This window comes from Andrena cerasifolii, chromosome 7, assembly GCF_050908995.1.
Source record: "Andrena cerasifolii isolate SP2316 chromosome 7, iyAndCera1_principal, whole genome shotgun sequence".
Taxonomy (NCBI): Eukaryota; Metazoa; Arthropoda; class Insecta; order Hymenoptera; family Andrenidae; genus Andrena; species Andrena cerasifolii.
Genome location: NC_135124.1, coordinates 12,305,026 through 12,319,429, shown reverse-complemented (window position 1 = coordinate 12,319,429; position 14,404 = coordinate 12,305,026). Strand labels below are relative to the sequence as shown.

Genomic DNA, 14,404 nt, shown 5'->3' with positions numbered 1-14,404 from the left:
ATAGGCACGATTCGCCCGCTCCTTTCCCTCGCGAAAGTAGAAAGACCATGTCGCCAAGGAGAAACGAACAGTCGCCTGTCGTCTGTTTCTGTTTGCCCGTGACATCTTGGACGCGGTCGCGAATATCGCGATACACCATCGAACCGAGGAGCCGCGTGTCCGAAACCTCGTCCTTGAACCATCAGCCGACGGGCCATCCTCGCGGTTATCCGGGTAGGTGCATCGTGGTACATTCTTACGCCGCCGTTCACCTCCAAGCGGGTCGAGAGATGCGGGAAATCGTGCACATCCAGGCTGGACAATGCGGCAACCAGATCGGTGCCAAGGTCAGTGTGAGCGCGAGATGTCGAACGCGAGCTCGAGTTCGGAGCAGTTGCAACGGACGCGACTCCAAAGCGGGCCGCCTTTCCGCCAGTTTCTATTTACTTTTCTATTGCGAAAGCTAACCTTCCCAGCTCCATACGTACATACACGCAGACCGAGAATTACGCGCGAGCGCCTCGGCATCTATTCACCGTTTTCTTTCCGAACGACAGTTCTGGGAGGTAATTTCGGACGAGCATGGCATCGACCCGAGCGGAGCGTATCACGGAGACTCGGACCTCCAATTAGAAAGAATCAACGTCTACTACAATGAAGCCTCGGGTGGGAAGTACGTGCCGCGCGCCATCCTCGTCGACCTGGAGCCGGGCACCATGGACTCTGTTCGTTCCGGAGCATTCGGGCAGATCTTCCGGCCCGACAACTTCGTGTTCGGCCAATCCGGGGCTGGCAACAACTGGGCCAAGGGTCACTACACCGAGGGAGCCGAACTGGTCGACTCTGTGCTGGACGTGGTTCGGAAGGAGGCCGAGAGCTGCGACTGCCTCCAAGGCTTCCAGCTGACCCACTCGCTGGGAGGCGGGACAGGGTCCGGGATGGGCACCCTGCTGATATCAAAGATCCGCGAGGAGTACCCGGACAGGATCATGACGACCTTCTCCGTGGTCCCGTCGCCGAAAGTGTCCGACACCGTGGTGGAGCCTTACAACGCCACGCTGTCGGTACACCAGCTGGTGGAGAACACCGATCAGGCTTACTGCATCGACAACGAGGCGCTTTACGACATCTGCTTCCGCACGCTGAAACTGGCGACGCCCACGTACGGGGACCTGAACCACCTAGTGTCGGCCACGATGTCCGGAGTGACCACCTGCCTGCGATTCCCTGGACAGTTGAACGCGGATTTAAGGAAGCTGGCCGTGAACATGGTCCCGTTCCCGCGGCTGCACTTCTTCATGCCCGGGTTCGCTCCGCTCACGTCCCGAGGATGCCAGCAGTACAGGGCGCTGACGGTACCAGAGCTGACGCAGCAGATGTTCGACGCCAAGAACATGATGGCCGCCTGCGACCCTAGGCACGGAAGGTACCTGACGGTGGCTGCGGTGTTCCGGGGCAGGATGTCGATGAAGGAGGTCGACGAGCAAATGCTCAACATCCAGAACAAGAACAGCTCCTACTTCGTCGAGTGGATACCGAACAACGTGAAGACAGCCGTCTGCGACATTCCACCCCGCGGCTTGAAGATGTCCGCTACCTTCATTGGAAACTCCACCGCCATCCAGGAACTGTTCAAGAGAATCTCCGAGCAGTTCACCGCGATGTTCAGGAGGAAAGCTTTCTTGCATTGGTACACCGGAGACGGCATGGACGAGATGGAGTTCACCGAGGCCGAGTCGAACATGAACGATCTGGTCTCCGAGTACCAGCAGTACCAGGAGGCCACTGCCGAGGACGAGGGAGAGTTCGACGAAGAGGAGGAGGCGGAGGAGAAGTAACGACCACGACTCTCGCCCTGATCTCCTCCGCGCTCGCTCGTTGGGGGCGGGCCCCCTCGCGGCTAACAGAAAATTTCTCGCCAACCTACCAAGAGACTTTGCCGACGCAACGAATCGCGCAAGGGATCATAATTTTATATCGTCTTAGCGACTTTTACTACCGGTTTGTATATTGGCCCTTTTTTACGGCCGACTTTTCAGCGATTTTTATGATTTCGTCGATTTTACATATAACATTACGTGTATACATATCTTGTAAGCGATTTAGAAACGTTGTACTAGCTTTGTTAAACATTTAATAGATACACGCTCTTTATGGTACTTTAATAGGCGTAGTAGTGTGTGAATCTCTGTACGTGGTCTGGGTCCAGCAATTCCTCGCACGCCCGAGTCGGGAAAATAAGCAGGTTCCCTTGTACCGATATAATTCCATTTCCTGGCACTTCAGCGGCTGTTCGCGGGGATTCCCGCAGGTCTTTGTTACTGTTTCAGTCAGAACCTGTCGGGCACGTATGCGCGCTCTTGTCCAGCGTATGTAGCGCGGTATCGAACTGCTTCGTCGTCCTTCTAACCAACTGGGACTGATGAAGCCAAGGCCTCGGTAAAAATTGCTCGTCACTTATTATCTGATCGGTGCGCCGAGGACAAACACTTTATTATCGCGCGCCCTAGCGTTGCACTTGGCGTCCTCCACTCGCCTAGCCTAGCCTGGTGATTGCTTCTTTTTCCAAACCACCCTTCACGCGACACTCGTGGATCGACCGTCCGTTCGAGCTGAAGTTTGCTGAGTTGCGGGAACTTTGGACTTGTCAACCCCGTAGCCCCTGGCAATCCCTCTCGGCCCCCGGAACGGGTGAAAATTCGAAGTTGCAGTTATTACTCGAGAGAGAAATAGGAAAGGTGCAAAATGCGGGAAATCGTGCACGTGCAAATCGGCCAGTGCGGCAATAACGTAGGAGGGAAGGTAGGACCGTTAACCCCCTTCTGCCCTGATACCGCCATGTCGAAGCCGCGCAACGTACAGCTTTCGCCCGTAGTTTTGGCAAGTAATCGCGGACGAGCATGGCTTGACCCCCGATGGTGTGTTCTGCGGTGAATCTGACCTGCAGTTGCAACGGATGGACGTGTACTTTACGGAGGGAGTAGGTGCGAGTGATTGAGATTTGCGAAACGGGGGTCGCGCGATTCCCAGCACGACGCAAACTCCGCAAACCGATGTTTGCAGGGCGTAGATTCGTACCGAGAGCCGTTCTGGTCGATCTTGACCCAGGAAGCTTGAGTTCCGTGCTGTCCGGCCCGAGCGGGAGATTGTTCAAGCCGGACAACTTTGTGGCTGGCCGTGCAGGCGCGGCGAACAACTGGGCCAAGGGTTATTACACCGAAGGCGCCGAACTCGTGGACACGGTGCTGGATCACGTTCGCTTGGAAGTGGAAGCCTGCGAACTGATGCAAGGTGGAGATCAGTGGCGATCGAACGGACGTATATAGTATATGTATATAGGGTAACTCGGGGTAATATGTGTAGGGATGTTAGGTGATCAGGGCAGGAGTAAACTGCACACTCGTGGAAAAGTAAAAAAGGCTTATTTATTATAAAGAATAGGTTCAGGCGATGATGCCTCTCGTTCGACGGACTCTGCAGGACTGACTTCATCCATTCTTATCTTGCGCTCCCCGAGATTCACACTTACAACACGCATACTCTTGACACGCACTCGGGTCACCCAAACTCTCCGCATGCATTCGACGAAACCATTCAAACCTCACACCCCTGACGCATTCGATACTCCACTATAAACATCCGCTCTCGATCCCAATCGCTCTGGCCCAAACATACTTTGTCAATCAAACAGTCTTCGCACTCCCACATATGCCACTTCGCAATAATTTCTTAAATAATGCGCAGATGCCCGTTACCATTTGCACTGATTCCGTTCAGTTTGGTGTAACGATAGATTTTGGCCTTTTACCGTTTTTTATTTTCAGTAAATTCTGGTAAGTGTATAAAAGTACCGTCTTGATCTAATTTCACAGTTTCGCTAGAATGCAGATTATACATTTGTGTGAACAGTTGTAGAGAAAATCAATAGATTATGACAAAGGAGGCTAACAAACGAAATTTACATCCTCTCGTACATCCGTTAACACTGTGTACTTTGTGGAGAGATTTTCAATCCTCCCTTTTATGACCGTGTGTACGTTGACTGAACAGCGTCATCACTCTTCCTTCTGTATTTTCCGCGATTTACAGGTTACAAAAGGTGGGTGGACGCTGCATTTAATCTCTTTTATCAAACAGTGGTGTACAGCATCGTATGTAAAATATACTTCTTAGTTAATTTTTTTTTTAATGTTTTGGATAATAAGATAGCAGAAGTGTTGAGGAGCAATGCAGCTATTTGGTCATATTAACCCTTCCTTTCGAAGCTAACAAGAAGAGCACCTATCCCTGCGGTCCGCAGGCTGCGGAAAGGGGAGGCGGTCGAGTTACGATTGGGGTAGATAACTGGTTTTCAAATTGTAGATGAGAGATGACCCACTTCCTAAATTTTTATTCTATCAGTTAAATTTAAAATATCTTGCGAGGGAGTATAAATTAAAAGTAAGTTGGATTCACAATCAACTAATTTTATAGGTCTGATCTATTCCCTTAGATATTATTAATAATATTATTAACATCTAAAATCCCAGATCTATAAAATTAATCGATTGTGAATCCAATTTACTTTGAATTTATACTCCCTCGCGAAATATTGTAAATTTAACTGATAGAATAAAAATAATATTATTAATAATAATGAATGCATGAATCATGTAGAATATATCTTGATAGATGTTCATGATAATTGTGGACGACGAGAAAAATTAATTAGCCCCCCAAAAAAAGAATATTGCTTTGCATTTTTTCGCAAATATTAAAATAAAGTTTTTGTTCATTTATTTTATATGTTAATTTCTGTATTTATTTGTTTCGCTAATCGCCAGTAGATAGTTAACTTTTTGTTTTTGTGTTGTTTCAAAAACGCTTTCCCCCCGTACCTTCGGTAAATATTGTCTTAAAGCAAATATCAACACAGTTTTTCTGAATCAGCATAAAATTCTGAACATAATTGGGTTCATTCTGATAAAATAAACAACATCAGTATTAGTTTATTATCCATTTTATATTAGCTCGACCGGGTCTCCCAGACTTACCGTATGTCCGTTCGGGAAATGGATCGGAACTGTTTGCCGCAGGTATCCAGCTGGTGCACTCGGTGGGTGGCGGTACCGGGGCGGGAATGGGTTCGCTGCTGCTGCTCAGGCTGAAAGAGGAATACCCCGAGAGGATCGCGAAAACGTATAGCGTGATACCGTCGCCGAAGCTGTCGGACGTGGTGGTGGATTCGTACAACGCGATACTGGCGCTCAGCAGATTGATCGAGTTCACCGACGAGACCTTTTGCATGGACAACCAAGCTCTGCACCACATATGCACCCACGCTCTGAGGCTATGCACACCGTCGTACAGCGATGTGAACCATTTGATTTCCGCCTGCATGTCGGGCATCACCGCTTCCCTCAGATTCCCCGGCCAATTGAACACCGACCTGCGAAAGCTCCTGGTGAACTTGGTGCCGTTCCCCAGGCTCCATTTCTTCGTCCCGGGGTACGCGCCGCTAACATCCAGGAGCTCGGCCCCTTACAGAGCCCTTTCGGTCCCGGAACTCACGCAACAACTGTTCAACGTCAACAACACGTTCGCCCACTGCGATCCCACTCGGGGAAGGTTCATGACCGCCGCCATCATCTTCAGAGGCTTAATGTCTACCAAGGTCAGAGCAGAAGACCTCCCTTTCGTTTGCCGCTTGCCACGCGTGTCCGAATATTCTCGCGTCCCCTTTCGCCTTCAGCACGTGGACGAGCAGATGCTGAACCTGCGAAGCAGGAACAGCGGGTGCTTTATCGAATGGATCCCGAACAACATTCAAACCGCGATCTGCGACATCCCCCCGCGAGGACTAAGCCTGTGCGCCAGCATGGTGTCGAACACGACGGCGATCCAAGAGCTGTTCAGAAGGCTGGCAGACACCTTCGACGGCATGTGGAGGAAGAAGGCGTACGTGCATTGGTACACCGCGGAGGGAATGGACGAGTCCGACTTCGTCGAATCCCGCGACAGCCTGCGGGACCTGGTCTCCGATTACCAGCAGCACCAAGAGGCACCGGCTCAGACGACTTTCGAGGACGTCGGAGTCGAGTACGAAGAGTGACGCGTCGCTGGACTGCCAGGTGAACAAGTAACGCGAGTTGTTGATAAAAATTCGTATATTTTCATAAGGAACAAACTTGCGCTACATTCAAACGCGTGCCACGATTATACGCATACGGTATACATTGCGTACTTAGTTACTTAGTTCTAGGCATGTAACCACGAAGGCAGATTTTTGGTTCGGTGTGCTTTGGTGTTTAGTCGTTACGGGTTGCCCCTCGCGGATCCTGAATACTCGTTTCCACCCTGTCTGTGCGAGTCAACGTATCTTCTCGCGCTTGCGCCTTTATCGGTAGTCGAGGAGCGAGACTTTCCGGCTACCGCCCCGCCAAAATCCGCGATTACAGAGAGTATTGTATATAAAAGTATAAAACGGCGAGAACGCGAGAGAGAGAGAGAGAGAGAGAGAGAGAGAGAGAGAGATGACAAAGTGTATGCAGTAGTCGAATAGACGAGGCCTCTCCTAGTGTCCTCTCCCGTCCGTCTACTCTTGCTCGCAAGTCTCGAAATCGTCGGCGCACTCCTCGGCCTCGAAATCTTCCTCGGCAGTGGCCTCCTGGTACTGCTGATACTCGGAGACCAGATCGTTCATGTTCGATTCCGCCTCGGTGAACTCCATCTCGTCCATGCCCTCGCCGGTGTACCAATGCAGGAACGCCTTTCTGCGGAACATCGCGGTGAACTGCTCGGAGATTCTCTTGAACAGTTCCTGGATGGCGGTGGTGTTGCCGATAAAGGTGGAGGACATCTTCAGCCCCTTCGGAGGGATGTCGCAGACGGCTGTCTTCACGTTGTTCGGTATCCACTCGACGAAGTAGGAGCTGTTCTTGTTCTGCACGCTGAGCATTTGCTCGTCGACCTCCTTCATCGACATCCTGCCCCGGAACACCGCAGCCACCGTGAGGTACCTACCGTGTCTCGGATCGCAGGCGGCCATCATGTTCTTGGCGTCGAACATCTGCTGAGTCAGCTCCGGGACGGAGAGAGCCGAGTACTGTTGCATAGACCTGGAGGTTAGCGGGGCGAAACCTGGCATGAAGAAGTGGAGCCGAGGGAACGGCACCATGTTCACCGCCAGCTTCCTCAGATCGGCGTTCAGCTGGCCGGGGAACCTGAGGCAAGTGGTTACGCCGGACATGGTCAGCGAGACCAGATGATTCAGGTCCCCGTAGTTCGGGTTGGAAACCTTGAGGGTGCGGAAGCAGATGTCGTAGAGGGCCTCGTTGTCGATGCAGTAGGTCTCGTCTGTATTCTCCACCAGCTGGTGCACGGAGAGGGTGGCGTTGTAGGGCTCGACCACGGTGTCGGATACCTTCGGCGACGGCATCACCGAGTACGTGTTCATAATCCTGTCGGGGTACTCCTCGCGGATCTTTGAGATGAGCAGGGTGCCCATACCAGATCCGGTGCCACCACCGAGGGAATGAGTCAGCTGGAAGCCTTGCAAGCAGTCGCAGTTCTCGCACTCTTTCCGGACCACGTCCAGCACAGAGTCGACCAATTCCGCGCCCTCGGTGTAGTGACCCTTGGCCCAGTTGTTGCCAGCCCCGGATTGGCCGAACACGAAATTGTCGGGCCTGAAGAGCTTCCCGTAAGCGCCGGACCGTACCGCGTCCATGGTCCCCGGTTCCAAGTCCAGCAGAATGGCTCTCGGCACGTATTTCCCCCCGTTCGTCGACGTCGCAACTGGAACAATCGCAGATGCATGGATTCGCCAAAGTGGACAATTTACAGAGAAACGATTGGAAAGCTCGCAGCCGTCCGGGCACGGCTCGCGCCTTCTACCACGCGTCCCACCGTCCATATTAAACGCGGCTGGACGCGTATTGTCATTCCGTCGAAAAACTCGCCATGGTCGTCTGTAAATGGTTGACGGAAATGCGTATACGGTTTCGAGAAGCGCGCGGCGCGCCTGTCCAGCTTGCAAATTAGCCGCGCTACTAATTTCCTTTCTATTCGGCCGGGTTGCTTCGACTAACAAGCAGCGAGAACGGTGACGCGAGAAGCGCGAAACTAGCGTGGCTGGTTGGCTGCTGGGTCGGGGTAAAAGCCAGGGGGTGAACAACGCCGGGCGACTATTTCGGTCGTTAGCGAAAGGGATCGTTCCTGCTGCTCGTTTTCCCCGGCGTTCCGCGTGCCGCCGCGGCAGGAGCTCCGGCGACGAAACCAGCGATTCCTCTTACCAGAAGCCTCATTGTAGTAGACGGAAATTCGCTCTAGCTGCAGATCGCTGTCCCCGTGATAAATCCCCGACTGGTCGATGCCGTGCTCCTCCGAGATCACTTCCCAGAACTGGAAAAAGAACAGGATTGAATTTCCTCCGGATAGAAGAGGCTCGATCGGTTCGATCCTGGCCGGTGATCGCGGAGCCGCTGCAAGAGCAGCGACAGAGGGCAAGGATAACCGCGGCTGGTCTAAATATAGAGGTACACGAAATTAACGCGGCCTCTGCCTTCTGCCCCCCTGGCTCGGGCCCACCCTCCTTCCACCTATGTCGTTGCACTTCTCCATTTGTCTCGGCTTCGCTATTTTCTCCTCCCTATTAATAGCCAGCCATCGGTGCCCGTCCACGGTGACGACCGCACGGTTCGACCTGCACCCCGAGCCCGATCTCAACAGATCCCCGACCCCGAGATCTGTTAACTTCGGCGAGATCGAGTGGCGATCTGGCAGCGAGGTACTCTTAATTACTGGAGCGGCACAGCCAATTAGGGCTGCTCCTTTCTCCCCCATCCAATTACCCCAACGGTCCAACGAGCAGTTTCTTCCTCGAGGAGAAACGAACTTCCTCGGCCCCGCTTTGTTTCCAGCAGAATTTACAGCCGCTCGACTGGCGTCGTGTTTCCGCGTCCAAGGATTTAACGATCATCCCAGAAACAGACAGTCCCGCACAGTCGTTAGGCGTAGAGATTTTAATTACTAACTCACGGAGGCTGGGCCCGCGCGATTGCATTCGCAACTCGCGGCCAAACGGCCCGAGAACGCGTGCATCTCTCGCGATCGCGATTCTTTCGTTTTTCGATCGATACGCTTCGACGAACGCTGCGCCGTCGTCGAGGCGGCACTCGGCCTGCATACTTCTAGCGTGAAAATCGATTCGCCGCGCTGGACTAAGGCAGTATCTTCGCTTTGCGTCGTCCGTAGCGAGTGATATGTACAGTTCGAGTGCGCGTAATAGATGAGTACAGTATTTTTGTTTAAGTAGGGAGAGAGCGTTCCGGGCGCAAACGTTACGGCAGCAACGGGGGCAGTATCGTGGCCCGAAAGTTTAGATTAGCTTTGTTTACTTGAGGGGGTATTCTAGTCTAGACACTCGTTTTTGAAGGTGATATTTGGAAATTAATTCTGGAAAACCTATCGCACCTACAGGGCAGAGTTTTTGCATACATATTTAGTAGTGTTTGAAGTGTCGACACAAATTTTTGGAATGCGTTATATTGAAATTTGTACAAGTTACACGCCGGAGCGCAGGTCATGTCATTGAAAACCGGCCCCATCGGGCGCACGAATTGCGGCTATCCTAGTCATCTGAAACGAAAGTACCAAAGATTCTTTTAATCTATATGAGTGTAGTTATCGCCCGAACTAGATGTAACCAAGTCCGGATATTGTTACCGAAATCGCAGCTGTTTAAAAAGTTATATTTGATTTTTTCGACTTTTCTTGAGCTAAAACAAGGTGTGGGGGAGGTTGATTAAAACTATTGATATAATTCTAGTTCCGGCTATAGGTACAGATTCACTTTGAATGTGTGTCAAATTTTAGCTCAATCGGTCCAGTAGTTTTTAAGAAAAATGTGCGCCCGATCTAAGAAAATTGTTTCGAAAAAAACGCGTTTAAAGTTTTTCATGCAGTACGACCTATGCGACTGAAGTTGCGGTAGAAAACAACTAATTTCTGTAACTTATCCCTAATCTGGTATAGCAGGACCGTAGAGGAAACCTTCCTGAGCTTCAAAAAAATCATTTTTAAGCCCCTATAACTCTGGGAGTTTTTCGAATTTCACCTTAATATTTTAGAGACATATTTTCGAAACCCTAAAATATTTGAAAATCAAACAGAAAAAAAATAGAATTTTTGGGTAGAATACCGCCTTAAGTAGGGAACCAACAGCGAGCACAGTATTCCGATGTTCTGACTGAGAATCTGTGAAATTTGAAGTACGATAGAATTGTACGTTCGCTCCGAGGCCCTTTAAGAATGCATTGAACCTATCTTCAAAATGGTACCAAGTTGCTGAAAATTTCTGAGATTGTTCTTTCCAATCTTCCTGATGTGCTCCGAAAATTTCAAACGAATTCACTAAATGCTTGCTGAGTTATAACGATTTTAATTTTCACTAATCTTACACGTACTCTTATGGAAAGAGACGAGCTTGACAGATAAAACAGCTGAAAAATATTGAAGAAATAGTACCAACGTTTCCATTTTTTTTTTACATGTAGTATATGGGTAGATGAAAATATCTGGCAAGTTTCGATTGTCTTCGCTACACCGTTTTGAAGAAATAAATTATAGCAGATAATACTTGAGAAAGCATTTGTAAAGTGAAAAATAGGAGTAAAAATAAGTACTCCAACTGTCGTTCGAGTTTACATCTAGATTTACTACGCGCGAGACTTGGATATTCAAGTATTTCAAGTTTCACAAACTTCTGTCTAGTATCGTACGTCCGACACGTCCTTTAAGTCCCATCTGATTGCCGGCCGCCGCCTTATCTTTAATTCGATTACGGCGTCCAGCCACGCGAGAGAGTAAATTCGCGCGACGAAGGTTCACGGTCGAACGGGCGTCACGCGTTCGCGAAGAGGCGAGTGGCAGGAAGGGCAAAGTGTCCCTCGCTCGCAAATGCCTTTCGACCGACTCAGAACGGCCGGACAAACATATTTCCTAGGAGAAACAGCTCGGAGAAATGGACGCGCACGCATAGATCTGTTGCTCCGGTGCGGACGACGGACGACCTACCTTGGCGCCGATCTGGTTCCCGCATTGTCCAGCCTGCAGATGCACGATCTCCCTCATTCTGAGCTTTGCCTGGGGCTTTCCGGCTTCCCTTCGCGAGCCAAGGAGAAAAAAAGGTGCGGCCGGGCGAGAAAACAGCTGATCCCAAGGATGGCAGGGGCCGTCCTGCGGCAGCGAAGACGGTGGAATCCGAGTGGAGACGGTTGCAACGAGTGCAACGAGTGCGACGACGGGAGAGCGTGTGCAGCGAAGCGGGTGCAGCTGAGCCAGCCGACTGTCTTGGCGTGTCGCGCAGGAGTCCTACCGGAGGCAGAGTGGAGCGTAGAGAGAGCGGAGCGGAGTGAAATGGAGCCTGCGGAGCGAAACTGACTAGGAAACGCGCTCGTGTCGGTGTCCTGAGGTCGACTCTCGTCTCGAGCCGCCGCGGCCGGTCGCCCGCACCGGCCACGGCTACAGGCTCGCCTTCCGCGGCAAACCCGCCGGGGGAGGGAGAGGATTCTCCAACCGTCGACGTCGACCAGAGGAGACAAGGAGCCCCGAGGATGATAACCCTGCCTCGACTACAACGCCGTGCCGGTACCGTGACGATGGGCAAAAAAAAAACAACAAAAAAAAATGAAAAATAAACCTTGATTTTCCCAACCACTTTCCCCTTCCAATAGCTTCTCGCTCCCCTTCACTCGCGGCGTTTTATTCGATTTCGGGGGTGGAAGGTCGCGATCACCCTAGCCCCGGTTCGCCTGCTGTCCGAACAGCACGGCTGAGGCTTCGCGCTCTCCAAGTGGCCGCGAAAAAAATGGGCAAGCACCGAGAACAGGATATCCTGCTCGATGGACTCGAAGCGCATCCAGCGGGAATGAAACTCGAGCGAGGATGTGCGGCGCGGTTAGCCGAGGACGCGCGGGGTTGCTTTTAGGAAAGATTCGCCGCCGAACTCGCTATTCTACCCCGCGCATTCCACGGATTCCCCGCGCGGGATATTGTCTTAAACTTCGGAGCGAGTGAAACGTCCGGTCGCTGACAATCAGTGTAGTCTGGGCCTTTTCATCTGGTGAGTCACTCTTAGAAAGGTCACCTCGGTTTCCTCGCTGCTCGTTGGAAGCGACGATAATCAAGACGGAGCGTCGGCCGCTTCGTCTCCAGCTGCGCGCGTGCTACGCGGTGCGCGCACACGATCCCCTGCCGCCGCTGTAAAAACCATTCTTCTATTATTGTAACTCGCTTCCTATCTTTCGCTCACCCCCGTCTCGTTACCAACCCGACGCCCTTTCTTTACCTCTTTTGCTGCCCTCGCGACCGAAACATTTTGACGTTCCTCTTTTCTTTGTCTGTCGCATTGAATCGATCCAACCGTCGGGGAAACTTTCGCCTTATCTTTTATTCGCCCGCACGGGATTTGCGCTAATCGAGGTACCCGTGCAGTTTTCAAACCCATTAGCGATACGCGGTTCAGTGGGAGGCTCGAGCTTGAATAGAACAAATTTTTCAATCATTAGAACTTACAGTTAGTGTCTCTGGCTGGGTCAAATTCGCCGAGCGAGACGCGACGCGACGAAACTGTTGCGACGTGCCGCGCCACGCCACACGGAGTTCGTATAGCCGGACGATGAGTCACGTCTGCTATGCCTGAGGTCGTTGTCTGCCGCTTTGTCAAACAGAACCGACCGATCGAATGTTCTTTCATTTCTTTATCTGTCTATTTATTTGTTTGTCCACCGAAGATAGCCCTGTGCGTGTCCCTTGGATATTGCAGCACGTTGTGTCGTAACATCTAGGAAGCATAGCACTTGTAAGATTATCGCCGGTGTAAAAAGACAAGTGCTTCTTATTGATTTCGCCGGCAGGCTAAATCCCTCTCGACGCCTACCATCTTTCCACTTGAAATTCTGAGGTAGCATTTGTAAATCGAGGATGACCGTTGTTCCCTTGGGGGCCCTGTGTCTTACACGGTGTCCTTTTTATAGCCTCCAACTCGCAGTCACGTGGTGCCTAAATTTAAATGCTACGCGACGCAGAAGTTTGCGCTGCATGCGTTTAAAGAACCGATGGTTAGGAGCGTCTTGTAAAGTAACAGGGCGTAAGGAGTGTTTAGGTTTAGAAGAATAAGCCAGCGTTCGAACTTGCGGTAAATCCGAGATCTTGTTCTTTCCTACGTTCGTTCCAGTGGATGTATAACGTAGATTAACAACGACGGTGATTCGGAGCCAACCTAAAACGAGCTTTGTGTTTGACAGGTGAGGCTAGGTAGCTAGTAGCTAACATACCAACGCTAGGTAGGTAGTTAAGCTGCGATTCGTCGGTGGATCTGCGGACAAATTGCAGAGGCGGGTTCAGGAGCCTTTCCTGGAGGGGGCGAAATGTGTGAAAGTACATAAGTACATATTTGAACGCTCGTTTAGGAGAATTAAAATTGGCTTGTAACTTATATTTTAATAGCTCTATCTGATAATATAGCCTAAATAATTAAATTCGTATTAATTATTTATACAGAATAATACACAATGTCATATGATCGCCCCGATCGGCCCCCTCTGGATTCGCCCTTGACAAAAAGCGAGACACGGTGGACCGCCGCGCATGCACGGTGCTCCGATTCCATCGACTTACTCAACTGTATCACGTTAATCCGTTGGCTGGCGACCTAAGCGTACGGCTGGAGGGTAAAATTCTATTAAAACCGTGCGATATTATTGCATCGATTCCAGAAACCCCAAACTTTGCATCCCCGTGATAACCTTACAAGTTTCAAACTATTTAGAAAGTGATGTAGGTATAGAGAATCATTTTGTGCTCCCTAGAAACTCTCCATTCACAAGATTGTAAACTGGTAAAACGATCTTTTTAAAAATGTAAGAAATTGTTGAAATACGGAGAACTTAACTTACCTTCGCACTTGTTTATAGCAGTGAATAAATTGGGTACCTGTAATTAAATCGGTATCGGTACGACTCCAGTATCGGTTTATTTTATTACAACAGATGGCGGCACGATCCTGTTCTTAGCAACATTACGGTAATAAGAATTGCAATTCGGGCCGCACCCTTATCTAATCTTTTGACCAAGAGCTTAGATGCCTGCTGCACCGCGTTTATCATCCGCAGAACGAGACGATTCTAAAGTATTTTAAAGTTAAGTACAATGTCCGCGTTCGCGATTCCCAAAGAATATCGACGAATTACTGTCGCTAACGTTAACTGGATATTGAATCACGATGACTTCGTTAAGTGCTTGGTTGAATGATCTACTTTATTCAGATCTATTTGTCATGGTATAAAATTCGGTAGATAGGAGGGACAAATATAAATACAGATACACCTACAATGTAGTTTGATAAATACAAAAACCAATCGTCCGATGCGTTGCTTATGCGACA

At 50.4% G+C, this 14,404-nt stretch overlaps 3 protein-coding genes across 4 annotated transcripts; 2 read left to right on the top strand and 1 right to left on the bottom strand.

The window, feature by feature from the left end:
• Window positions 1-47: 47 nt before the first annotated feature.
• Window positions 48-2,144, top strand: LOC143371447 (tubulin beta-2 chain-like). The gene is made up of 2 exons (XM_076816633.1): window positions 48-326; window positions 537-2,144. The coding sequence occupies exons 1-2, from the start codon at window positions 48-50 to the stop codon at window positions 1,815-1,817; spliced, it is 1,560 nt and encodes a 519-aa protein (XP_076672748.1). The 3' UTR covers window positions 1,818-2,144.
• Window positions 2,145-2,724: 580 nt separating this feature from the next.
• LOC143371482 (tubulin beta chain-like) lies at window positions 2,725-6,120 on the top strand. Its single transcript, XM_076816691.1, has 5 exons — window positions 2,725-2,781; window positions 2,855-2,963; window positions 3,043-3,270; window positions 5,055-5,632; window positions 5,711-6,120. Exons 1-5 carry the CDS (start codon window positions 2,725-2,727, stop codon window positions 6,068-6,070), a joined length of 1,332 nt encoding a protein of 443 aa, XP_076672806.1. The 3' UTR covers window positions 6,071-6,120.
• LOC143371449 (tubulin beta-3 chain) lies at window positions 6,108-13,270 on the bottom strand. 2 transcript variants are annotated; one of them, XM_076816635.1, is made up of 6 exons: window positions 12,899-13,270; window positions 12,535-12,802; window positions 12,308-12,432; window positions 11,035-12,219; window positions 8,253-8,361; window positions 6,108-7,755 (listed from the first exon to the last, which is right to left on the bottom strand). In XM_076816635.1, the coding sequence occupies exons 4-6, from the start codon at window positions 11,089-11,091 to the stop codon at window positions 6,554-6,556; spliced, it is 1,368 nt and encodes a 455-aa protein (XP_076672750.1). In that variant the 5' UTR covers window positions 11,092-12,219; window positions 12,308-12,432; window positions 12,535-12,802; window positions 12,899-13,270; the 3' UTR covers window positions 6,108-6,553. The 2 variants fall into 2 exon arrangements, with proteins under 2 accessions (XP_076672750.1, XP_076672751.1); XM_076816636.1 differs by having other exon boundaries at window positions 12,308-12,802.
• Between the last annotated feature and the right edge of the window lie 1,134 nt (window positions 13,271-14,404).